The following is a 26,493-nucleotide window of genomic DNA, read 5'->3' as shown; positions in this document are numbered from 1 at the left end:
AGAACATGTTATAAATTTTTGGCTAGCGGAAATTCGGACAGCTAAATTCTGATGAAGCATGCACACGGTCGCATTTTCAGATGAAAAGCTCTCATCTGTCTTTTTCTGGCTGGAATTTCGATCGTGTGTACGCGGCATAAGAGATCCACCAGTACCAGTGCCAAGGCTAAGCAAGCTACAGTGATTCCAGTTGAGGTTTTTCAAGGACCCAGCTGAAAAAAGCAAAATCTGTCCAAAAGCTATACCCTCAATGGAATAGCCCTGGATTCCATCTTAGCCATGGCACTGGTATCCCAAACACTTACGAAATGGACAACTTCTGCATCATGGATGTGGGTTTTAGTCTCAGTGATTGTTCTGTGCTGCAATCTCTGGCTTAAGTGTTGGTTAGCAGACCAGATGTCTAAGATCACTCTTACAGATTTACTGTTTCAGAAGGGTTGGCTCTTTAGGATTTTGTGTGAGACATTGGGGCTTATTTACTAAAACTAGAGTGTGCAAAATTGGTCAACCTTCTGCAGAGAAACCAATCAGCTTCTATCCTCAGCTTGTTTAATTAATCTTTGGCAATAAAACCTGGAAGCTGCAGAAATGTGACAGATTTTGCACTCTCTAGCTTTAGTAAATCAACATTGTGTGCTTTTGAAAGGGCTCTAAGCTCTTTAAGATCTCCTCCCCCCCGACAACACAAGTCTATCAAGCCCATGGACAAGTCTTCTGCCATGAAGTTTCACCCCTACCTAGCCATTACAAGGTGGAGGGTGACTTCATTGGTTTGCAGATTTCGGACTTCGCACATATCTGACAACTGGGTCCGCAAACTTATCATATTGGGATATAAAATAGTTTCATTCTTTACTATCTCAGTCTTTCACCATCTCGACTCCCAGATCTCTGTCTAGCAGGCATAGGGCATCTCCAGCATGGATTGATTATCCCAGTTCCCTCCTCAGAGAAGTTCAGGGATTTCTATTCCAACCTTGTTACAGTGCCCAAAAAGAATGGGGTTCAGCCAGTTCTAAACCTCAAGGCACTCAGTATCTTTGTGTGTCCAAAAATTCAAGATGAAATCCATTTGCATGGTGGCTGCATCTTTCTATCAGGGAACTTCATGGTGTCCATAGACATCAAAGATCTATACCTGCACATCCCCATCTGTGTGAGTTCCCCAGCAGTTCCTTAATTTCACAATAGGGATAACCACTTGCCAGTTTGTGGTGTTCCCATTTTGTCTTGCTTCCACCTCCCTTTACCGAGGTGCTGGCTCTGGTCCTGACGTTGCTGATACAACTGGGTATCTCTAACATGGGTATATATGATGACCACCTTCCTGGGCAAACTCTCATTCTTCCCTCAAGGACATTTTAGCCATTACTATTTTCACCCTGGCATTCAGCTGGATTTTGAACTTCAAGGCATGATTAATAGCTCTGATTCTGTGCCTGATTCTGTTTACTTAAAAAAACATTCTGAAAATCCCTCAATTCTTTCCAAGAAAGTTGTCTTCATGGTCATCATCACGTCTGCTCATAGAGTTTCAGAGCTGGTGGCCTTGTCTTGTAAGTCTCCCTTATTTGTGTTGCACAGGCATAGGGCGGCAGAGATAAGGCTGTCTTTTCTACCAAAGGTGCTGTCCACTTTTTACCATGAGGATATTGTACTTGTTCTCTGCCCATTACTGATGCATCCCTGAGCTGTGTGGGTGTATCCATCAGCTGTGTCTTCATTTTGCAAAATGGACTTTCTCTTTGTGATGACCAAAGGCCCACACAAAGAAATGGCAGCTTCCTCAGCTACTACCCTGGGATGAATTTGGCATTGTTCAGGTATTAAGTTTTAGGCGTCTCCTTTTTCTGTTAGAGCCTGTTCCACTAGGGCAGCTAGTGTGTGTCTGGTGTGCTTCTTTTCAGCAACTGTGTCTCTGGTTTGTCAGGGTAGCTACCTGGCCATCGGTTCATACTTTTTTACAAAGTTGATGTCAATGCATCCTCTGATGCGTGTTTCGCCCACAATTTGTTACAGATGGCAGATTTGTTATTTTTTCATTCTGGTCACTTCTTTTGGACAACTGTAAAGTCAAGTCTCCTTGACAGGCTGTGTCCTTCAATGAACAGAAAACAAAATTGGAATTTTCTTGTACTCATCATAAAATCCCTTTTTCTGTGTCCATTTGAAGAACATAGTTTCACCCCTCCTTGTCTTTTTACTGCTTTGTTATTAACTGAGCTTCCCAAAGCAGATGATTTGGCCACTGGTAAAGGTCATTATTAATATGCACTTTTGTTTTTGTACCTAGTGTCTTACTCCTGGATGTGGCGCTATAACCCTGTAGTCAAAGTTCTCTTTCAGGCTATGTCCTTCAGTAAAGGAGTATGAAAGTGTTAAATCCCTGCCAGGTTTTTCTTGCTGTCTGGGGAGTATCACCCACACTATTTATCCAACTGCCGAATATATCTACAGTAAAAAAAGGAATGGAAAATCTAGAAACCCTGAATAACATAGGGGGAGGTGTTCTGTAGTTCATAGTGGTGAACTGGCCAGGCCTGAGAACTTTGTTTGAGATTTCAGTGCAACACATGCAAGAGCATAAGAATCAGATCACTGGATTTCTGTCAGGGTCAACAGGTATATTTTTGCAATTATCAAATAAAATGCTCTTTATGGTTTATTTAACAAATGAAACTATAGAAAATACTAAATTAATTTCCAGGGTTTCCAACATGAATGAAATTGCCTCAGTAGTTTGAAAATGCACTTTTCTACCTTTTAAAAATAATTATATTATTTACTTAACACCACATTCCCTTTTCATAGACATTGATGAATGCAGCATTAACAATGGAAGCTGTGATTTTGGCTGTGTTAACACTCTGGGAAGCTACGACTGCATCTGTCCTTTTGGGAAGAGATTGCACTGGAACAAAAGAGACTGTATTGGTGAGAGAGTTTGGTTCTTTCTTCTTGTATTTATAGTAATTATAATTTTACAATACCAATTGTCATATTCCACCTAAGTAATAACAAGAGTAGCTAAAAAAAGCAATTGTTTGAAGGCTTTTGGCCTTGTGGGGCCAACTTTGACCCCTTTGCACCTTCGTCCATTAAATATTTGTTGTCTTAGTCTTAACTATGGGTTATATGCAGCTACCTTTTAGGGTTTCAGGCACTGGCAAAAAACCTGCAGGGACATCTGCTATGTATACCTTGCCACTCTTGGCTAGCTTCAGTTTTTTTTATAATGCCTTTAGACCTCCTTTAAGGATAAAGTAGACTGGGAAAATGCCTCTACTTTGGAAAAGAATCAAGTCAGGATGAGACACTCATCAAAGCTTAAATATACTTGTGTTACCCATATTGATGCAGTACCCTCATGTTTAGAATTAGAGCAGCCTAACTGTTCACCCTAAGGGCTCCAGCAAGTGTCCTAAAATTTCCCAAACCTACTAAGACCTTCACAGTCCATTCTGTCCTAGAATCTCATCTTGTACAGTGGCTGGCCTCACTATTAAAAATAATTTGCCCATCCTAAGTGTTTTGCTCAGCAATATCATATTTAGAAGGATTTTCTGCTGACCTAGCCATTTCCTGTCTTAACAAGTAATAATGGTGTGTTCAAAGACCTGGTGAACAAGAGCTTAGAAGCATTTTTAAGGCCTTGATTTCATGGGTGGGCCCCTCCATGCAACCTGTGGTTATCTCCATAGTCGCCATGACTGTCTGGACTAAGCACATGCTCTGAGATCTTAGCTCCATTTTAATGGATCCTACCATTCACCACCACATGGAGATTTTATTTGTGGTCTTACATTTCTTAGCACATGTGCTTTGTCAAATCTCCAGGATAAACCACCGCTCTGTCCATGCAGTGCATCCATAAAGTATTCACAGCGCTTCACTTTTTCCACATTTTGCTATGTTACAACCTTATTCCAAAATGGATTAAATGCATTATTTTCTTCAAAATTCTACAAACAATACCCCATAATGCCCATGTGAAAGAAGTTTGCTTGAAATCTTTGCAAATTTATTAAAATTAAAAAATTTAAAAAAATCACATCTACATAAGTATTCACAGCCTCTGCCATGGCACTCAAAATTGAGCTCAGGAGCATCCCTTTTCCACTGATCATCCTTGGCATGTTTCTACAACTTGATTGGAGTCCAACTGTGGTAAATTCAATTGATTGGACATGATTTGGAACACACCTGTCTATGTAAGGTCCCTCAGTTAACAGTGCATGTCAGATCACAAACTAAGCCATGAAGTCCAAAGAAATTGTCTTTATACCTCCGAGACAGAATTATATCGAGGCACAGATCTGGGGAAGGAAACAGAAAAATTTCTACAGCAATGAGCACAGTGGCCTCCGTCATCCATAAATGGAAGATGTTTGGAACCACCATTACTCTTCCTAGAGCAGGCCGCCTGGCCAAACTGAGTGATCAGGGGAGAAGGGCCTTATTCAGGGATGTGACCAACAGCACGATGGTCACTCTGACAGAGCTCTAGTGTTTCTCTGTTGAGAGAGGAGAACCTTCCAGAAGAAAAAACAGCCAGACGGAAGCCATTCATCAATAAAAGGCACATGACAGCCTGCCTGGAGTTTGCCAAAAGGCACCTGAAGGATTCTCAGACCATGAGAAACAAAATTCTCTGGTCAGATGACACAAAGATTGAACTCTTTAGCCTGAGTGGCAAGTGTCATGTCTGGAGAAAACCAGGCACTGCTAATCACCTGGCCAATACCATCCCTACAATGAAGCATGGTGATGGCAACATCAGGCTGTGGGGATGTTTTTCAGTGACAGGAACTGGGAGACTAGTCAGGTTCAAGGGAAAGATAAATGCAGCAACGTACAGAGACATCCTTGATGAAAACCTTCTCCAGAGCGCTCTGAACCTCAGACTGGGACGAAGGTTATTATTTCAACAGAACAACAACCCTAAGCACACAGCCAAGATAACAAAGGAGTGGCTATGGGACAACTCTGTGAATGTCCTTGAGTGGTCCAGCTTGAGGCCAGACTTGAACTCGATTGAACATCTCTGGAGAAATCTGAAAATGGCGCTGACACTCCCCATCCAACCTGATGGCGCTTAAGAGATCCTGCAAAGAAGAATGGGAGAAACTACTCAAAAATAGATGTGCCAGGCTTGTAGCATCATACTTAAGACTTGAGGCTGTAATTGGTGCCAAAGGTGCTTTAGGCAAAGGCTGTGAATACTTATGTGCATGTGATTTTAATTGTTTTGTTTCAATAAATTTGCAAATATTTCAAACTTCTTTCACGTTGTCATTGTGGGATATTTTTTTGTAGAATTTTGAGGAAAATGAGTTTAATCTAATTTGGAATAAGGCTGTAACATAACAAAATGTGGAAAAAGTGAAGCACTGTGAATACCTTTCAGATGCACTGTATGTGAAGGGTGCTTTGCTTCTGCAATCTCATCTCTTGTTCAGTACACATGGACCTGTCCTCTGGTATTTAGGGCATGGAGAAAGTGGAAACTGTCAGCTTGTGTTGTGAATGATTGCAGCTGACGAAGAGCGCTTTCATTCACAAAAACACAAGCTGACAACCACACACATCAGCTGCTACACTATGCTGTCTAAGACAATTGTATGAGCCCTTGTGTGCTGTTGTCAGCTTATGTTTTTGTGAATGAAAGCCCTTTTTTCCATCAATCATTCACACCACAGATTGACAGTTTCCATTCTCTCTCTGTGTCTGAATAGTAGACGACAGGCCTAGACTCTGTGTACTGAACAGCAGAGTGATGTTCTGTGTGGCAGCTTAGGAGAAAGGGGAGGCGGGCTCTGCGTGCACTTCCTGTCACTAAGGATGATCTTCGGCGTGTTCGCACAACCCACGTGCAGAGCCCGCCAGGAAGTCGGCACTGCGCTATGCTAATCACAGGCAGTGAGACATTGTCCCGATGCAAGGCTACAGAGATCAGGAAATGTCTTGCTGCCTGTGATTAGCGCAGCACAGTGCCGACTTCCTGGCGGGCTTTGCACATGAGTTGTGCAAACACGCCAGGGCTCATCCTTACCTTTCACGCCCCCTCTCCGCCTGAGCTGTCACTCAGAAATCTGCCTCTGTTGGTCAGTGTTGTTGGGTAGCTAGGTGGGTAGGTGGGAATAGCTATCCTATAGCACAACTCAGCAATTCCTACGCTGATAGATACTGGGACATATCCTATATGTACAGGCTCCCCTGGGGGGGTTTAAAGTTTAAAAGTAATCTTTACAAACTTTTTTTTAATGTGCTCTTGCAGGTTTCTTGCTATAACATTCTAGTATGCTCAGCACACTGGATAGATTTGTTGCCAGATCCATGGACCCTAAAGCTTTCACAGTGGATGTTTTGGTGACTCCTTGGGAGCAGTTCAGCTTGGTCATGATTAGATTGCATCTGTGTTCTTCCTGAATGTTCTTGCAGGGAGCTAGCATTGCTAGGTAAATTAGACAACTCACTAGTTGAGCCCATGCTCCTGGTAAGGAGCACTCTAACATATCTGTTAGTGCATTTTGGAAGCATCTATTTTTCTTGCACGGTTGCCACCTGTTCTTCTGTTCACACAATTGTTTAAGAAGAAGTATGGCCAAAGCTCATTTGGCCATACTTCTCTTGTAGGTCATGGGATTATTTTCACTTCACAATCACAATCCTTTGCCAGCGACGGAGCGTCTTGATTTGCAACTTTGATGTGTTTAATTGTACTTTATTTTTTTCCTAGAGACAACAAAATGTGTTCCCAGCTACAAGCCTGTCCCAAGGTCCCAGCTGGTTTGCAGTAAATCGGGAGGGATTGATAGCTGCTACTTATCGTGCCAATCCAACATTCTCTTCCTACCAGGTTTGTATATAGCTTTAGCTCACAAGCCCCATGTGTCCTTTGACATTGTACCTCCACTGTATTTATTCAGTACAGCTTTGACTAGGACACAGCCCAGCTTGGACACTGCAGTAGCAACAACTCATTGATGGCTCATCATCTTTGTTTAAGAGAACCTGTCATTTTGCCCTGAAGGTTCAATGTGACACATTCTGTTTGACCACTTTTCTATAAAAAACATTTTTCAGCATGCAAAAAGCAAAAGCATGTATCAGATGAGGGAAAAGGGGATTTTCTCTATATCCCAAAAAACGGTTCCACAACCTTAAAGCGGAGTTCTGCCGAACAAGAATAAAAATAAAAGTCAGCAGCCACCAATACTGCAGCTGCTGACTTTTAATATAAGGACAATTACCTGTCCAGGGCGCCCGCGATGTCCTCACCCAAAGCCGAACATCCCTCGGCCCCCAGGTGGAGGTGTCGGGTTCTTCAGTAAGGTAATCAGGAAGTGAAGCCTTGTGGCTTCACAGCCTGGTTCCCTACTGCGTATGCGCGAGTTGCGCTGCGTGTCCTGCTGGTCCTTGCTGTCTTCTCGGACCTGTGTGTCTCCCAGAAAACAGCGGGGGGGGGGGGGGTTGGGACCGGAGATAAGCGGAAGTTAAATTTTTGGGTGGAACTCCGCTTTAACAATATTTCTGAGCTTTATAAAAAACAAAATTTTTGTCATAACAAAATGTGATTAAAACATATACACATATTGCGCCTCCTCGAAAGACTCCCATACAGTTGTGACTTGGCCCCTTGCAATAATAACATACAGCTATTTTTAACCAACTTTGGCTTTAGACAATGTCTCAACAAATGAGTGATAGAGAGATGCATATAAACGCAATTCCATATTTGTAGTCCTCTACATTTTTCACAGTACAAGGCCCCTTCTTTAGGAGCTCACAATATCAAGTTGGAAAATTACTAACCCCCAGGGCCGTCTTTAAGGCGGGGCAAAAGGGGCAGCTGCCCTGGGCCCTGTCATTGTTGTGGGTCCCAAAGCAGCTGCCTCATACTTGCCAACTATCCCAGTGTAAAGTCCCTTGAAGTTTTAGTCCTGATATCTCAGTGTGAAGTGATGGTACTAATGCTGCCCAGCTCTGCTTTATTGTTGTGTACAGATGACTCACCTGCAGACCCAGTGTTTACATGTAAATAACTGGCATTTATATGTAAATAGTGACGGCATTACTAAGTAAATAGATGCGGCTGGCAGCATTGATATGTAGATAAAGGTGGCATTAATATGTTTATCATGCTCCCCTGCAGTGAGGAGATGATGTGCTGTAACCTCTAGCAACCAATTAACAAGCAGAAATCATTTGCTGTAACCCAGGGGTCAAGTCCTTGGGAAAAAAGTGTGGGAACTCTCATCCAAGATCCACTCCCCCACCAAAAAAAAATGATACGCTTGTATGCACGAACGCTTCAAAAGTGGTATTTTTCATCCAATTTTCGTATTGTGTGAATGAAGCTTAACTGTTAGTACATAAAAAAAAAAAAAAACAATCCTCAATCAACATAAATACGGTAATTCTCTAAATAATCAGCATTCATTCAATTGTGCTTCCATGCAAATGTGAACATCATGTTCTGATCTTTATTGGGGAATTTTATTTTGTATATAGAGTGTTAATGTGGTGAGTTTACACTTTTCATTGAACAGAGTTTGGATAACACAGGGTCATAAATTGACTGCGCATTATCTGGACAGAATGCTTGGGAAGATAGTGATTTGTTCCTGCTTAGGAGATGTATGTTAGTTTGGGGGGCTGCAAACTCTGCAGGGCTCCAACACACAGTCGCTGCTATTCCAACCCCTCACATATTTCCACATAATCTTCCCTCCTGGCATTAAACTTTGCCGGGTATTGTGCTCAGCTTACCCCCCAAAACTGATATTCCTCCCTCAGCTCACCTCTCTCCCTGCATGTCCTCTGAGCAGAATAGCTGTGCTCCTCCTCTGGGTTCTCTCATCATATGGCACTGAAGATAGAGGAGGGGGGGGGGGGATTCAGCGGGACACACAGAGCAAGTATGCAGGAGACTAGGGCCGGGGGGGAGATGAGGAGACAGAAACTCAGGAGGGGTCGGCGGGGGGGAGCGCATAACGAGAGGTCTGACTAAATACAATCTCTTAGCAGCAGGGACCTGATCTACCCATCAGCTAGCTGTGATTGACGAGTAGATCGAAGCGGAAGCTGTCATGGGGCCCCCTACTGGCAATGCCTGAATGGTCAGATGTGCGGCACTTACTATTGCGAGCTGTGTCAGCAGCTGCTGGTGTAGCACCTGCCACACAGCTCGCATACTTCAAAGTCTTGCAGGACACGGCTGCTAATGGGAACTGTATCAACCAGTCATTAAGTAGTCATGATATGCTGTAACCACTGGCAACCAATTGCAATTGCTGCCTGATCTGATACAGTAAACTGATTTTGAGCAATATAAATATATAATTGGTGCATAGGACATAGGACCCTCAGCGACAAGGACAGTTAGTATCTGAATATTTGAGATGAATATCACAGTACTTGATTAAAAGGAGCATGACAATATGCATCCATGTGTACAAACACAAAGGCCATCTTGAGTACTCTCTCTATATGTCCCATCTATATAAGGGACCGCTTCAATCCACCATCCCATAGTTAATTTTTGATAAAATGGTGTTTCTGCAAAAAACTCCCAACACCATATTTATGCACACTCGGGCAATACAAATTTGTATTTTGTACCTGTCATGCCTCATACACACGATCGGATTGTTGGCCAACAAAACCGCGAAATTTTGTCTGAAGGGCGTTGGCCCAAACTTGTCTTGTATACACACGACCACACAATTGTTGGCCAACAATCACGAACGCCATGACATACTAGACGTACTACGTGTTTTTTTTAGCTCCCTTTGGGCTGCTTCTGCTAATTTTGTGTTTGTAGAAGTTTGGTGTTGATTCGTGCTTTTCTTTTAACGTTGTTCATTTAGCGATTTTCAGTTCGCGTTTTTCATTTCATGCTTTTCAGTTTGTTTCTGAATGGCCGTTCATCAACCAGACATGTTGCCAAATCAGAGGAGATAATGTGTTATTTATTATTGGCCTTGGAGTTATTACTTTGACATTATTTTTTTGGTTATTTTTTTGGTTGAATAATGATTTGATTTGGTATATTTTCTGTATTTTTGGATGCATAGGATGCACTTTTTGGTTAAGTTCCATTGGCAGATAGCATGTCTAATTGTATTTGTTTTCTTTTTTTAATGCACAAAAAAAAAATTTCTGAGAATAATACTAGGCTATGTGTTTTACTTCAAATGACAGTTTGGGAGTAGGCAGTTTCATTATAAAAAATACAATGTAAAATTGACAAGGGACCCCAACATAGTTGTATCTTTGATCTTAAAAACTATATATATATATATATATATATATATATATTTTTTTTATTTTTTTTATTTTTTATTTTTTTATTATTATTATTATTATTGATAGCACTAGAAAAAAAAGCCTTTGAAAACTTGTTTGCAATACTGTAACTCCATCAGTATCGCCAGCAAAGCAGCTTCATTATTATCCCATTAAAGACGAGAATTGTGCATTTGGAGATTTCATAATTTGCCACGTCACAAATGTTAATTCTCCATTACAAATGCTAGTTTACAAGACCGACTGTTTCTGGCTCATCCTTGCTTCCGAGCATGTGTGTTTGTACTTTGGACTTTTGTGCGACAGACTTGTGTACACACGATCGGAAAATCTGACAACACACCTTTGTTGGCAGAAAATTTGAGAACCTGCTAGCCAACATTTGTTGGCGGAAAGTCCGACAACAATTGTCCGATCGAGCATACACACTGTCGGACTTACCGCCAACAGCCTGACATCAAACATTTCCCATTGGAAACTCTGATCATGTGTAGGTGCCTATAGGCATTGATTTACTAGAGAAAAATAGACTGTGCACTTTGCTAATTTCATTAGTCACCAACTCATTATGCACAGACAAATGACATAATATTTAATAACCATTGTGTATGTGATTATTTAACAATACATATAATGTATTATTCATTTATGTAGAGTCGGAGAATAACTACACATTGAGCTGTGGTCTACCAGTGCAGCCAAACAAGTCAGTCCAGAAACGCAATGCTACAATACTAACCTGCACAGGTAAGGGTCTCTGAAATAGTAATGACTGATACTTCTGGTGTGCACGTTTGTTATTTTGAGTCAAATGCTTGTTCGTTTCCCTATTGGCTAGATTGATTCTCTTTGTTTGTCCTAGGGAACATTGTCATTGACACAGCAAGTGATGAGAAATCCATAATTTAAAGCTAAACTCCAACCTTCCCTTCGGTCTTGTACAGCAGGTCAGATAGAGGCCACCTCATTTCCTGACTGAGGGATCCATCCAACACTTTCCTCCCCAGTTTGGCCTGTTTCTTTCATTCATTGGATATCGGTTATTTCAATCTTGTAGGCTAGGATCACATGTGGGTGTAACATAGGCTGCTCTGCATTCACATGTCGCCTGCCTAGGCGTGCCCTCCACCTAAGCACTGGCATCTACTTCTAAAGGTATCTAAAGTGCTGAGGGCTCTTGAGAAGATTACTGAAGCAGGGTGCTGTGACATTTTCAGGAAGGCTATGTACAGTATCCTGTCGGTTTCACTCATGAACCATGAGTTACATGTTCCACCCAATGCTGCAGCTGCTGCCCGATTTGCCCCCCCCCCCCCTCCCTGTGAAAGCAGTATGGGGAGAAGGTCCCTGTTCTAGCTGTCAGTCTTTGAAATCAGTGTGGCTGCACTTCATTCACATAGCCTTGTGTGTGAATGAACTACAAGCCAGCCCCAACATCCTTTACAGCTGTCGGCTTGTAGTTCTCAATGAACTACCACAGTGCTGTAGATTCCTTCCTTCCTGTCAGTGTATCTGCTTGCCCGTATGGGCTTTTAACCAGAAAACATTTAACACATTTATTAATGCTCTATAAAGTCACTTTATTTTCCATCTTCCTCTGTCTGATGCTTAAAGTTAATGATTATTAAATATCCAGATTCTGCAGGTCCTCCGATCACCCAGAAAGCTCGTTTTAAAATAAAGGATGCCAAATGCCACCTGCGTCCACGCAGTAAAGACAAAATTAAAGAATCTACAAAGCAACCAATGACAGGTGAGTCATTACCTGCAGAAGTAATTGGGTGTTCTGGACAACGCTGAAAGGCACTTAAAGCAATACATTGTAATAGTCACTGTTATAGGCTTTACAGTGGTGTGAAAAAGTGTTTGCCCCCTTCCTCATTTCCTGTTCCTTTGCATGTTTGTCACACTTAAGTGTTTCGGAACATCAAACCAATTTAAACAATAGTCAAGGACAACACAAGTAAACACAAAATGCAATTTGTAAATGAAGATGTTTATTATTAAAGGTGAAAAGAAATCCAAACCATCATGGCCCTGTGTGAAAAAGTGATTGCCCCCTAAACCTAATAACTGGTTGGGCCACCCTTAGCAGCAACAACTGCAACCAAGAGTTTGCGATAACGTGCAATGAGGCTTTTACAGCGTCCTGGAGGAATTTTGGCCCACTCATCTTTGCAGAATTGTCCTAATTCAGTTACATTATAGGGTTTTCGAGCATGAACGGCCTTTTTAAGGTCATACCACAACATCTCAATAGGATTCAGGTCAGGACTTTGGCTAGGCCATTCCAAAGTCTTCATTTTGTTTTTCTTCAGCCATTTGGTGGTGGACTTGCTGGTGTGTTTAGGATCATTGTCCTGCTGCAGAACCCAAGTTCGTTTCAGCTTGAGTACACGAACAGATGGTCGGACATTCTCCTTCAGGATCTCTTGGTAGACAGCAGAATTCATAGTTCCTTTTATCACGGCAAGTCTTCCAGGTCCTGAAGCAGCAAAACAGCCCCAGACCATCACACTACCACCACCATATTTTACTGTTGGTATAATGTTCTTTTTATGAAATGCAGTGTTCCTTCTACGCCAGATATACTTGGACACACACCTTCCAAAGAGTTCCACTTTTGTCTCATCGGTCCACAGAATGTTGTCCCAAAAGTCTTGGGGATCATCAAGATGTGTTGTGGAGAAATTGAGACGAGCTTTGATGTTCTTTTTGCTCAGCAGTGGTTTTCTCCTTGGAACTCTGCCATGCAGGCCATTTTTGCCCAGTCTTTTCCTGATGGTGGAGGCATGAACGCTGACCTTAACTGAGGCAAGTGAGGCCTGCAGTTCCTTGGACGTTGTTGTGGGGTCTTTTGTGACCTCTTGGATGAGTCGTCGCTGCGCTCTTGGGGTAATTTTGGGCGGCCGGCCACTCCTGGGAAGGTTCACCACTGTTCCATGTCTTCGCCATTTGTGGATAATGGCTCTCACTGTGGTTCGCTGGATTCCCAAAGCTTTGGAAATGACTTTATAACCCTTTCCAGACTGATAGATCTCAATTACTTTCTTTCTCAATTGTTCCTGAATTTCTTTGGGTCTCGGCATGATGTGTAGCTTTTAAGGATCTTCTGGTGGACCTTACTGTGTCAAGCAGCTCCTATTTAAGTGATGCCTTGATTGTGAACAGGTGTGGCAATAATCAGGCCTGGGTGTGGCTAGAGAAATTGAACTCAGGTGTGGACAACCACAGTTATAGTATGTTTTAACAAGGGGGGGCAATCACTTTTTCACACAGGGCCATGATGGTTTGGATTTTTTTTCACCTTTAATAATAAACACCATCATTTACAAATTGCATTTTGTGTTTACTTGTGTTGTCCTTGACTATTGTTTAAATTGGTTTGATGTTCCGAAACACTTAAGTGTGACAAACATGCAAAGGAACAGGAAATGAGGAAGGGGGCAAACACTTTTTCACACCACTGTATATTAACAATTTGGGCCCAGTTTAGACATTTTCTCTTAGGGGTGTACTCGCTTTTGTTGCCAGCGGTTTAGATATTAATGGCTGTGTGTTGAGTTATTTTGAGGGGACAGCAAATTTACACTGGTATACAAGCTGTACACTCACTACTTTTTACATTGTAGCAAAGTGTAATTTCTTTAGTGTTGTCACATGAAATATATAATAAAACATTTACAAAAATGTAAGGGGTGTACTCACTTTTATGAGATACTGTAGATGGTCAAATGCTGCATTCTTTCAGGTGCATTTAACTTGGGTGCATCCAACCTGCTGTTTACCACCTTCTGAACTGCATCAAACTACTTTCGCATTCCTATTGACTTTTATGGTGAGAAAAGCAGTTCTGATCCAAACAAAGTTCATGCACACATCTCCCTAATTATCTTTGGAACGTGATTGGCTTTTACAGATACTAAGGTTGTCTTTCCATTCCTACTGTTTATCAGACCTCTTAATTGATTTGGATTGTATCATTGACTAAAGAGCTGTGCCATTACATGCCAGGTTCTGTGTTGTTCTCATGTTTAGGAATAATTTATTTTCAATGTACAGATAGCTGTCACGTTACATTTGTGAACCTCAAATGCGACTCATCAAAGAAAAAGAAACGCGGCCGGAAATCACCGTCCAAGGAAGTGTCACATATCATAGCAGAGTTTGAGCTGGAGATGAAGAGAGAAGAGGGATCAGGTTTGTCATAACTTGTGTATTTGAACATGTCATAGTATATTTAATTAAAAAATTGCTGTTATTGGACATTAATTACTAAACACAGGAGAGGGCCTTAAAAAAAGAAAGTAGCTAATGGGCATTTGTTATCATCTGAATCTCCACTCTATGGATTGTTATAGTTATGCAGCCCTACCTCTCAGAGGTAACTTTATTTTTAATTTATTTTTTCTTATACCTGTATTCTCTCCTTTTCAGAGCAGAAGTGTCAAGCTGTATGGCCTGACACAAGTTATATCTTCTAAGCCCCTGTACACACGGTCGGAGATTCTGCCAACCAAATCCGTCGGATATTGCCCATCGGATTTAGTCCGACCGATTGTGTCCGAAACTGTTGCATACACACGGTCAGGCCAAGTTGGCGAAAAATCTGATCTTTCAGAACGTGATGACATAATTTCGTTACGATGGGACTACATTTTTTTTTGGGCTCAAAAACAGATCCAGGATAGTTGAAAGGAGCTGCTATATCCATCAGGAGCCATTTTATTCTTAATACTTTTTCATTTATAACAACTTATTAAAAATTCCACATGTTCCCATGCCTTTAATATACAACAAATCAAAACAAGAATGATAAATAATAAAGTACAGCATACACATTTACAAAACACCCATATGTACCTGGCTTCAGTTTTTTGCCCTGGGTTCAGGCAGGTGACCCTTGGAACCTAAGAATTGACAGAGCTTTGTAGATGACCAGAGTCTTATAGCCAAATGACTTTGGAAAGTGTATGAATGAAGCTAGGGTAGAAATTTGAGTTTTCTTGTAAGATATATGATAAATGAGACAGATGAACAGAGCCTGTTGAGAGGGTGTTGTATCCACCTGGTCCTTAACTTGTCTTCCTATGCAGTGTATATAGATTCTTGTAGATTTTTTAGAATTATAGCTCCATAGATGATGCCCCTGATCTCTCCTTAGATTCCTGTAATTTTGACTGCATACGGAAGAAGGCGGAACAGAAGCTACAGGCTGCCATCAAGACCCTGAGGAAGTCTATAAACAGGCAGCAGTTTTACATCCAGTTTTCTGGCATGGAGTATGAGGTGGCTCAGAAACCAGCAAAGAGCCTGGAGAATCAGGAGGTGTGCAGCACCGGACAGGCCCTGCAGGATGGGAAATGCGGTATTAATATATCTTTTACTTGTAGATGAGAGCCAGGAATGTTTTTTTTTAATGAAGCAGATAACATCCGCTGGATATACTGAGAGGGCTGGGCTTTCTACTGGGTGCAGTGTAGGTTTAGTATGTGCAACAAAACTAACAGTGGGTCATGTGACACTTAGGCTCAATTCACATCTATGCATGTTGCTTTTGAGCGTTTCTGCAGTTCTTTTTCCGCATTTTTTTTTACTGTGATTTTGCCACAATTTGAGGGGGGTTTTTTGGGAAAATTTGTTGTTGGGCAGATTTAAAACTGAAAAACACTGCAAAATCACTGTAAAAACACTGATTTTCTGTAGCTTCTCCAATGAAGTATTTTGAACCAAAAAAAATCACCATTTTGCATTCCAGTCCCTGACTTTTTCCAAAAATGCAAAGGCACAAAATATGCATTGATGTGAACATGTTCCATAGGAACCCTTGTTAAAAAATGTCCTGTGTTTCTGCAAAAAACAGGACAAAATGGATTGGTGTGAATGGAGCCCTAAGGCCAGATTTCAGTTCTACAGTCAAAACCTTTGGGGGATTTATACCATTTGTTCAATGCCCAGTTTGTGTAAATACACTCTAAGCTTTATTATTTCTTTCATTATTACTGCCATCATTACCATATTTTATAGAAGAACTCTGAAGAGCAATATTAACTACTAAACTATATCCCAACATGAACTCAAAGATATGAGTTATGTATGCTTTTATAGGCGCATGCATGAGATAGAATTAAAAACAATTTGCAGCTTTGCGTCACAGCTCACTGGTAATGGCAGAGTGGGGTGCAACTTGGAATTGTAGCAGGATAAAACTCTGAGTCTGCTACTTGAATCCACTATGCTGGCTATACACTGGAGTATTGTATTTGTGGAATTTGGTCACAAATGCCCAGTGGGACCAGAAGAAAGAGAAACAAAAAAATAAAAGCAATCGCAGTCTATAAATTTTGAGGTTTAGTGCTTCCCCCTTTAACCCAGCTGCTTTACGCACAGACCCACAAGTGCTATTATGATAAATACCACCTAACTTAGTCAGATTTTTTACCAGTTTTATTGAGATATATATATATATATATATATATATAATGTTTAGGGCAACCTGCTTCCACAGATTGGATCAAAACTAAAAAAGCAACCAAAGCCATTGGTAGGTTGACTTTATCCATTTGAAATCAAAAGCTTGTTTAAAGTGGTTTCAAGATATGCTGGCATGTTTAGCACAATAGATCAGCCAGAACATCATGATCACTGACAGGTAAAGTAAGTAACATTGATTATCTTGTTACAATGGCATCTGAAATTAGGTGACTTATATTAGGCCATAAGTGAACATGTATCCTTAAAGTTGCTGGGTTGAAAGCAGAAAGAAATGGGTATGCATAAGGATTTAAGCGACCTTACAAGGGCCAAATTGTAATCACTAGACAAATGGATCAGAACAACGTTAAAACTGCAGCTTTTGTGGGATGTTTCCGGTCTTTAGTGGACAGGACCTACGAAAAAAGTGGTCCAAGCAAGGAAAACTTGGGAAACTAGCGACAGGGTCATGAACGACCAAGGCTAATTGATGCATGCGAGGAGTGGAGGCTGGTCCATGTAATCCGATCCAATAGAAGGGCTACTGTAGATCAAACTCCCGATTAAAGCTGGTTCTGATACAAAGGTTTCAGAACTCAGTGTATCACAGTATGTTGCATAAGGGGCTGCGTGGCTGCAGACCAGTCAGGGTGCCCATGCTGATCTGCATCCACAGCCAAAAGTGCCTAAAATGGGCACGTGAGCATCAGAACTGGACCACGGAGCAAAGCAAGAAGGTGTCTTTGAGTTGTTGACTTGGCCTCCAAATCCTCCAGATCTCAATCCAATTATCTGTGGGATGTGCTGGAAAAACAAGTCCAATCCATAGAGACCCCACCTTGCTACTTCCAGGATCTGCTGCTGACGGCTTGGTGCCAGATACTATAGCATTCCTTTACAGGTCTAGTGGAGTCCATACTCCGACTGATCAGGGCTGTTTTTGCAGCAAAAGTGGGATCTTCTCAATTTTAACTGGGTGGTTGTGTTATGGTGGGTGATCTTAATTAAACAATAATTAGTGTAGCAAACTTTACAGAAAAAATTGGCAAAGCCATACCCCATGGACTTTACAATCTAGGTGATCTAACTGTCTCTGCATCTCATTTCAGTGGCCTGTGGAATGGGTACATACTACAGTGGTGAAAGCAATCAATGTATGCCCTGTCTGCCGGGAACATACCAGGATATGGAGGGGCAGCTGTCATGTGAGACTTGCCCAAGTAATGATGGCTTGGGCATTGTTGGGGCAAGAAATGTCTCAGAATGTGGAGGTAAGTGATGGAATGTTTTTAACATTAAAAAGACCCTGTTACTTGCCTGCTCAAGGAAGAGTGACAGTATTGGCTAATGGCCCATCTACCAGCAAGGTACACTCATTGATCTGAACTCCTTTGTCAACTCTCACTGCAAGAGTCGACCCTGGGTAAGCTTTAGTGTTGAAAGTTGTCAGAGCTAACCCAGGGGAATGAGGTTGCTGTCATTCTGAATGGGAAAACGTTGAAACGATTGGCTGCTCAGGCCTAAGCACTGTCAAAGGTGGAGGTCACAGAATCTCTGCTCTGGTAGAGCAGTAGAGTGGAGAGGCAGAAAAGTAGAACATATTGGTGAATATGACTTTGGGGATTACATTGGACTGGCTTAAAGTGTGAGAGATATACTGCATAGGGTTTTTTTTTTTTTTGCCCTGACATACATTGGGGCAAAAAAGAGGTCAGCCACCAATTGATCGAGTTCTCCCACTTATAAAGATGAGAGAGGCCTGTAATTGTCATCATAGGTATACCTCAACTATGAGAGACAAAATGTGGGAACAAATCCAGACAATCACATTGTCTGATTTGGAAAGAATTTATTTGCAAATTATGGTGGAAAATAAGTATTTTGTCAATATCAAAAGTTCATCTCAATACTTTGTTATATATCCTTTGTTGGCAATGACAGAGGTCAAACGTTTTCTATAAGTCTTCACAAGGTTATCACACACTGTTGCTGGTATGTTGGCCCATTCCTCCATGCAGATCTCCTCTAGAGCAGTGATGTTTTGGGGCTGTCGCTGGGCAACACAGACTTTCAACTCCCTCCAAATATTTTCTATGGGGTTGAGATCTGGAGACTGGCTAGACCACTCCAGGACCTTGAAATGCTTCTTACGAAGCCACTCCTTTGTTGCCCGGGCGGTGTGTTTGGGATCATTGTCATGCTGAAAGACCCAGACACGTTTCATCTTCAATGCCCTTGCTGATAGGAAAAGGTTTGCACTCAAAATCTCACGATACATGGCCCCATTCATTCTTTCATATACACAGATTTTTCTGGATAATGTGGAGGTAAGTGATGGAATGTTTTTAACGTTAAAAAGACCCTGTTGCCTGCTCAAGGAAGAGTGACAGTATTGGCTAATGGCCCACCTACCAGCAAGGTATACTCATTGATGTACATGGCCCCATTCATTCTTTCATGTACACGGATCAGTCACCCTGTTCCCTTTGTAGAATGAAACAGCCCCAAAGCATGATGTTGCCATCCCCATGCTTCACAGTAGGTATGGTGTTCTTTGGTTGCAACTCAGCATTCTCTCTCCTCCAAACACGACGAGTTGTGTTTCTACCAAACATTTCTATTTTGGTTTCATCTGACCATATGACCTTCTCCCAATCCTCTTCTGGATCATCCAAATGCTCTCTAGCAAACCTCAGACGAGCCCAGACATGTAGTGGCTTAAGCAGGGGGACATGTCTGGCACTGCAGGATCTGAGTCCCTGGCAGCATCGTGGTTACGTTGGTCCAGCTCTCTGCAGGTGAATCACTAGGTCCCTCCACGTGGTTCTGGGATTTTTGCTCACCGTTCTTGTTATCATGTTGACCCCACAGGGAGAGATTTAGCGTGGAGCCCTAGATCAAGGGAGATTATCAGTGGTCTTGTATGTTTTCCATTTTCTAATTATTGCTCCCACAGTTGATTTCTTCACACCAAGCTGCTTGCCTATTGCAGATTCACTCTTCCCAGCCTGGTGCAGGTCTACAATTTTGTTTCTGTTGTCCTTCGACAGCTCTTTGGTCTTCACCATAGTGGAGTTTGGAGTGTGACTGTTTGAGGTTGTGGACAGGTGTCTTTTATACTGATAACAAGTTCAAGCATGTGCCATTAATACAGGTAATGAGTGGAGAACAGAGGAGCCTCTTAAAGAAGAAGATACAGGTCTGTGAGAGTCCGAGATCTTCTTGCTTGTTTTTAGGTGACCAAATACTTATTTTCCACCAAATATTTCAAAATTCAGACAATGTGATTGTCTGGATTTGTTTTCACATTTTGTCTCTCATATTTCAGGTATACCTATGTTGACAATTACAGGCCTCTCTCATCTTTTTAAGTAAGAGAACTTGCACAATTGGTGGCTGGCTAAATACTTTTTTGCCCCACTGTACACATTTAAACTTTAGTAATTATTGTTTCCCTGCTTTAGATAGTATCCGTATTTATTAGGTAAAGTTGTTTTGAATGTTCATGGCGCTGTCATTTGAATATTTACAATGGGGAAAATAATTATTTGATCATCTGCAGATTTTGTACGTTTGCCCGCTTACAAAGAAATGAAGGGTCTCTAGTTTTTATCATAGGTGTATTTTAAAAGATGGAGACAGAATATTAACCAAAAATCCAGAAAAAAACACATGATACAAATGTTAGAAATTGAGTTGCATTTCAGTGAGTAAAATAAGTATTTGATCCCCAAGCAAAAGATGACCCAGTACTTGGTAGAGAAACCCTTGTTGGCAAGGACAGAGGTAAGACATTTCTTGTAGTTTGTTACCAGGTTTGCACACATCTCAGGAGGGATTTTGGTCCACTCTTCTTTACAGATCTTCTCTAAATCCTTAAGATTTCTTGGCTCTTGCGGGGCAAATCGAAGTTTCAGCTTCTTCTATAAATTTTCTTTAGGATTAAGGTCTGGAGACTGGCTAGGCCACTCCATGACCTTAATGTGCTTCTTCTTGAGCCACTCCATTATTGCCTTGGCGGCATGTTTTGGGTCATTGTCATGCTGGAAGACCCATCCATGACCCGCTTTCTGGCTGAGGGAAGAAGGTTCTCATCCAAAACTTTACAATAGATGGCCCGTCCATTGGCCCCTCAATGCGGCAAAGTTGGCCTGTACCTTTAGCAGAGAAACCACCCCAAAGTAAAATGTTTCCACCTCCGTGCTTGTCTGTAGGGATGGTGTTCTTAGGGTCATAGTCAGCATTTTTTTTCTCCAAACACGGCAAGTTGCGTTATTGCCAAAGAGTTATATTTTGGTCTCATCTGACCACATCACTTTCTCTCAAATCATTTAGTTGCTTCTCTAAATCATTGGAAAAACTTCACATGGCCCTGTACATGTGCTTAATGGTTTATTTGATGACTGTGGTCCCAACTGCTTTGAGATCATGCGCAAGCTTCTTTGATGTAGTTCTTGGCTGATCCATTATTTTTCTCATTGTCATCCTTAACCCATGAGGCAAAATCTTGCAGGGAGCTCCAGACTGAGGAAAATTGATGATTATTTTGTATTTCTTCTATTTGCGAATAATTGCTCCAACACTTGTCTTCTCCTCACCAAGCTTCTTGTTGATACTCTTGTAGCCCATTCCAGCCTTGTGCAGGTCTACAATCTTATCCCCAATGTCCTTTGATTTTGTCCATGATGGTGAGGTTTGAATGGAAGAAAGAGATTCTGTGAACAGGTGTCTTTTATACACATACCAAGTTGTTGTTATGCCACGTGCACACGACCGGACTTTCCGGCAGACTAGGTCCTACAGTCTTCCTGATGGACTTCGGCGGAGTGCCGATGGACTTCCGAACGAACGGAGTTGGCCACACACAAACGGACTAAGTCCGTTCGAAAGTCCATTCGTTTTGTATGGGATGACGTAAGACGGTAGGGATTGAGTCCGTCAGACAGATTTGAAACATGTTCTATTTCTAGGTCCATCTGATTTTTTTTATATGAAAAACGATCGGATTGTCCGACGAACTTATTCCATCGGACCTAGTCTGCCGGAAAGTTCGGTCCTGTGTGTGCGGCATTAGGAGCACCTTCTAAAATTGACCAGCTACAGTATGTGCTCATGTGGTACACAGATTAGTCCTGTCTGTGGGAGCCAGAATTATTGGTTGGTACAGTATATAATATTTATTTTACTCCTTGAACTGCAACTCAATTTATAACATTTGTATCGTGCTTTTTTTTTTTCTGGATTTTTGGTTGATATTCTGTCTCTATCATTTAACATACACCTATTATAAAAATAAGAGACCCTTATTTCTTTGTAACTGGGCAAACTTACAAAATCTGCAGGGAATCAAATAATAATTTTTCCCACTGTACAATGGTTAATAATCATGTCTGTGACTAAATGTACCATATCATTGTGAATACATTTTAGAAGCACAGAAAAGTGATGACAGAAAAAAGACAAAGTTGGTTCTTTGAGTTTGTTTTTGTATTTTTTGTCCTGAGATAATTGATAAGACTGCAGTTTTCTTGTTCTGTAGGAAAGTGTGCTCCTGGACATTATTCTGTGGATGGTTTTAAACCTTGCAAGGCTTGTCCACTGGGCACATATCAGCCAGACGTTGGCCGCACAATCTGTTTTCCATGTGGAGGCGGACTGGTGACTAAATATGAAAGTGCTCTTACGTTCCAAGACTGTGAGACAAAAGGTGAGCAAATTACCAGCATTTGCATCACACATGTCCTTGTTTGTGCAGAAAATAAACCTTTAAAAAGTAACTCCACTTTCATGAAAAAAAAATGGCAAATAAAAAAAATTATAATAATATAGCGTATACATATGCTACACAAGTCATATTGTAATTGAATGTTATTAAACATTACCGTTCCTTTTCAGTCTGTCGAGATGTAGTTTTCTGTAAAATGTTATGCAATATAGCAACCCGGAGGAATTCTGTAAACCATTGGAATTGTCATGTCCTGCTTTTGTGATTGTCTCACTGATTTTCTCAGAAGTCTGCACAAAGTCAGATTTTTAGCATCCTCTGCAACAAAAATTTCAGGTTAATCACCTCTAAATGGATGCAGACCCTGCATTTTTCTCCTTAGAACACTGCAAGTGTGTCAGCTGATTAATAAAGAAGAAGTCACTCCCATTCAGGTTTATTCTGCAGACAACAAACAGCTCTTTTCTTTAGAGCAGAAACAAATCCTTGCAATGTACGTGGATCACCCAGAGGGGATTGTTGATTATTTTTCTTGACAAAAGTGGAGTTACTCTTTAAACTACTTGAGTTGAATAAATGCTCCAGAAACATACACTCATGTATGGAATCTATAATAGTGTTGTGCTTAATTTCTTTATTCTTAATGCTTAGGACTAGAGCTGCCACGACGAGACAACGTAATCGATTACGTTGACTACAAAAATACGTTGACTTGCCTGCAGGGCATCGATGCATCACACTGATCCGTGTCTCTCGCTCTCCTCCGTGCATCTGTCCTACTCTCTTCTCCCCTTCCGTGCATCTGTCCCCCTCTCTCTTCTCTGTGTCCCCCTCCGTGCATCTGTCCCCCTCTCTCTTCTCTGTGTCCTCCTCCATGCTGCTGCCCCCCCCCCCTCGGTATCTCAGGATGGAGAGTGGAGGTAGAAGCCGGTAAACCCGGCTCCTTCGTTTTTCAGAATGGACAGAGTCAGTGACCACTGACTCTGTCCATTCACGTAACTGAATCATTGTAACCGCCTGTGATTACGATGTCTCAGTTAATGAATGGAGAGAAGCCACTGTCTTCTCTCCATTCATTATCAGTGCAGCAGAGGCTGCAGAGAAAGGGACTGCGGAATCTGTGTCCCCAGTCCCTTTCCCTGTCTCAAATGGGAGATGTCAGAGGCCTGTTAAGACCCCTGATATCTCACCATAGCCCCCCAACAGGGCTGATAAAAAATTGCAATACATAACAAAAAAAATTAAAAATGTAAAATAATAAAAACAAAAAACACACTGATACTGTCTCCACACCCCTTAAAAAAAGAAAGCATTGTAAAAAATAAATTATAAACATTCATGAACTTCTGAACAGAAAATAAAAAGCTAAGATAAAATAATTATATATTTATTTTCTTTTATCTTAACTTTGCAAAAAATAAGTACATAAAAAAAAAGGTAAGATAAAAGAATATAAGTACGTACTTATATATAATATATACATGTATGTACTAGTTATATTCTTTTCTCTTACCTTTTTTCTTTTTTTTATCTACTTAATTTTTCTAAAGTTATCCAAAGGACTAATTAGCTAATCAAAAAAACAACAACACCAGATTAATTAAAAAAAAAAAAAATCGTCTAGTTGACTAATCGAAAAAAGAATCGATAGATTAGTCGACAGACAAACTAATCGTTAGTTGCAGCTCTACTTAGGACTGAAAAAAATAAAAAGTTTCTCAAGTAAAAATAGCAAAAAATAGTCTATACAAATATTTTGTATTCTCCCTTTGAGCCATTAGGTGAAGCTTTCGTTCATTTTTAGATTTTCCAGGCACTGCCTTTGCTTCTTGGATGTAAAAATACATTGATGCAGACAAGTGAATAGGTCAGAGCAGTGGCTTACCCTTTACCAGTCAGTAAAAAAAAAAACTGGGCCTGAAAGCAGGCAGTGTTTGCTGTTCTTTCTCTTTAGCTAGCCCAAAACGCTTTGGAAATCCAGTGTCCTGTTAAATGTTTTTTGTAAACAAGGATTGTTGCTAGATGGTAAGAAGAATAACAGATCTAAAACAACACTTGCACTTTAAAATGTATTATCCCATACTTATTAAACTTTCTAAAATCACACTTTTTTTGTTATGCTGCCCATAAAAACACTTCAACTTTCATTCTACCACCCTCCTGAGGGAGCTGTGCACAACCTGCAGAGAGTAATGTTACTGCCATTGCCGGGTGGTGGTGCGCACAGCTGGCGTAGGCCATGGACAGCAGTCAGTGGGACCATTACTTTGGTAATAGCATGGGCATTTTACCAGGCAGCTGTGCTCAGCTAACAGGGGTGCTACAGGCTGCCTAAACAATAGTGGTACAGCTAAAGTTGGATGAGCCAAGCTGAGGACATTATTGGGTGGTAACTCGAAGGCTAATATATGCTACTTGTCTGGCTGTTATACTGACCGTCTGGTCTCAATACATAAATCCGTTAACAGGTTTGCATCAAAAGAGCTCTGATCTTCATACTCATAAATGTTGGGTGTGCGGTCCCATGGTGATTCCATGGCAAATAGTAACACACAAGTCCTTTTTATAAAGGTGACAATATATCATTCCCCAATCCAATTCAAGTTCCAATCCAAAACTGACATAAGTTGCCTTATAAAACTTTGATGCCTTTGGAAAATGATGAAGAACATGGATTCTCAAGGGAAACATACTGTAGTTGCATGCTTAGATGGGAGAAAACTCTCAAAGAGGAACTCTGCCCTGAACAGTGGCAAATCATATGGTCCGGTGCAGCTAAAAGCTTTATTTTCACACTATACATGGTACTATTTTTTGGTACATGACACCATCCCATCTACATGCTATATATTCATCAACCTCGGATCGCTGCTGCAGGTGTCTTGGAGATCAGGGCACTCTACTTCATATCTATTGGCAATGCCTATCTCTACAGCCATACTGGCACTCGGTCTGGGATCTCCTCCATCAGTTGTTCGAGGTAGATGTTCCTTTCTATCCAAAACTATATTTACTGTGATATCTCCATCCTAAATTACCTGGGCTAGCCAAAAAATTAGACACCCATATCTGAACGGCAGCCAGATGTTTGATAACCCTTCAGTGGATAAGACTGACTTCGCTGGCATTATCTGATCGCTAGGATTAGAGATGTACAGGTTATAGAATCCATGATGGCCCAATTAGCTGATAAGGTAGACTGCCACAATATGAAATGGGAGCCCTGGCACCTCAGGATAGATCCCCATAATTACCTTAAGCCCCTTCTCTGCGTGAAAAGTAGAACATTTTAGCCCAGGAGTGACGAGCGTATTTGTTGACCTACTTTTTATACTGCTCTCTTTATTTTTGTTTTTTGGTCTTTTTTTATTTTAAAGCAGCAGGTTCTTTTAACTTTGCCCCTTCCCAACCACACATTTGTTCTGCATTCTCCTGCTGCTCCATTAGGCAGAGCATCCAGGTATGGAAGGGAATGTGACTCACTCCCCTTTTCCCATGTGACAGCCTTGTTGATTGACATAGCTCTGCCACATGGGGATAGAACGAGTACTCTCATGCTTGTGTAAACTTCAAATCATGACTATACAGGACTTCACAGGTTCACGTAAACTTGTAAAGGCTTTGATTTTACCAGCATGTAGTGATTTTGTGTGCGAACTGGTGTTTGTCCTTTGCCAGTGATGAGGGGTGGTGCAGTTCAATGTTTCAGTGAATCACGCTGCTTTCATTTTTACTTATTTTTTTTTTTTTACTTATTTGAATTGTCACAAAATGACACTTCATTCAAACACATTGATGCACCTGCAGTGATGTACAGTGTAGTCATTTGTGCTGCAAAGCACCACATATCACAACTGTGTTGTGAAGAGAATGAGGTACAGTATGTAGAAAAAAAATTCTGTGTGTCCTAGAAGTGCCTTGTGGTGTTTCTATGTGTTCTCTTTTTATATGCAGAAAAAAAACAAGTCAACTCTTATAAT

The 26,493-nt window shown here is 41.1% G+C and overlaps 1 protein-coding gene across 2 annotated transcripts in view; it reads left to right on the top strand.

Annotated features, from left to right (window-relative positions):
* Positions 1-26,493, top strand: part of SCUBE1 (signal peptide, CUB domain and EGF like domain containing 1) — a 453,110-nt gene that overhangs the window by 405,441 nt on the left and 21,176 nt on the right. For both annotated transcript variants that reach the window (XM_077469395.1, XM_077469394.1), the window contains 8 exons: positions 2,815-2,937; positions 6,743-6,862; positions 10,969-11,061; positions 11,951-12,067; positions 14,377-14,514; positions 15,479-15,682; positions 17,898-18,059; positions 22,328-22,495. In XM_077469395.1, the coding sequence (XP_077325521.1) occupies positions 2,815-2,937; positions 6,743-6,862; positions 10,969-11,061; positions 11,951-12,067; positions 14,377-14,514; positions 15,479-15,682; positions 17,898-18,059; positions 22,328-22,495 (1,125 nt within the window). The remainder of the gene's footprint in view (positions 1-2,814; positions 2,938-6,742; positions 6,863-10,968; positions 11,062-11,950; positions 12,068-14,376; positions 14,515-15,478; positions 15,683-17,897; positions 18,060-22,327; positions 22,496-26,493) is intronic.

This window comes from Lithobates pipiens, unplaced genomic scaffold, assembly GCF_037356315.1.
Source record: "Lithobates pipiens isolate NorthernLeopardFrog02 unplaced genomic scaffold, aLitPip1_a1.2 Scaffold_8, whole genome shotgun sequence".
NCBI classification, from domain to species: Eukaryota; Metazoa; Chordata; class Amphibia; order Anura; family Ranidae; genus Lithobates; species Lithobates pipiens.
Note: the sequence above shows the minus strand (reverse complement) of the source record. Positions and strands in the feature narration are given on the sequence as shown.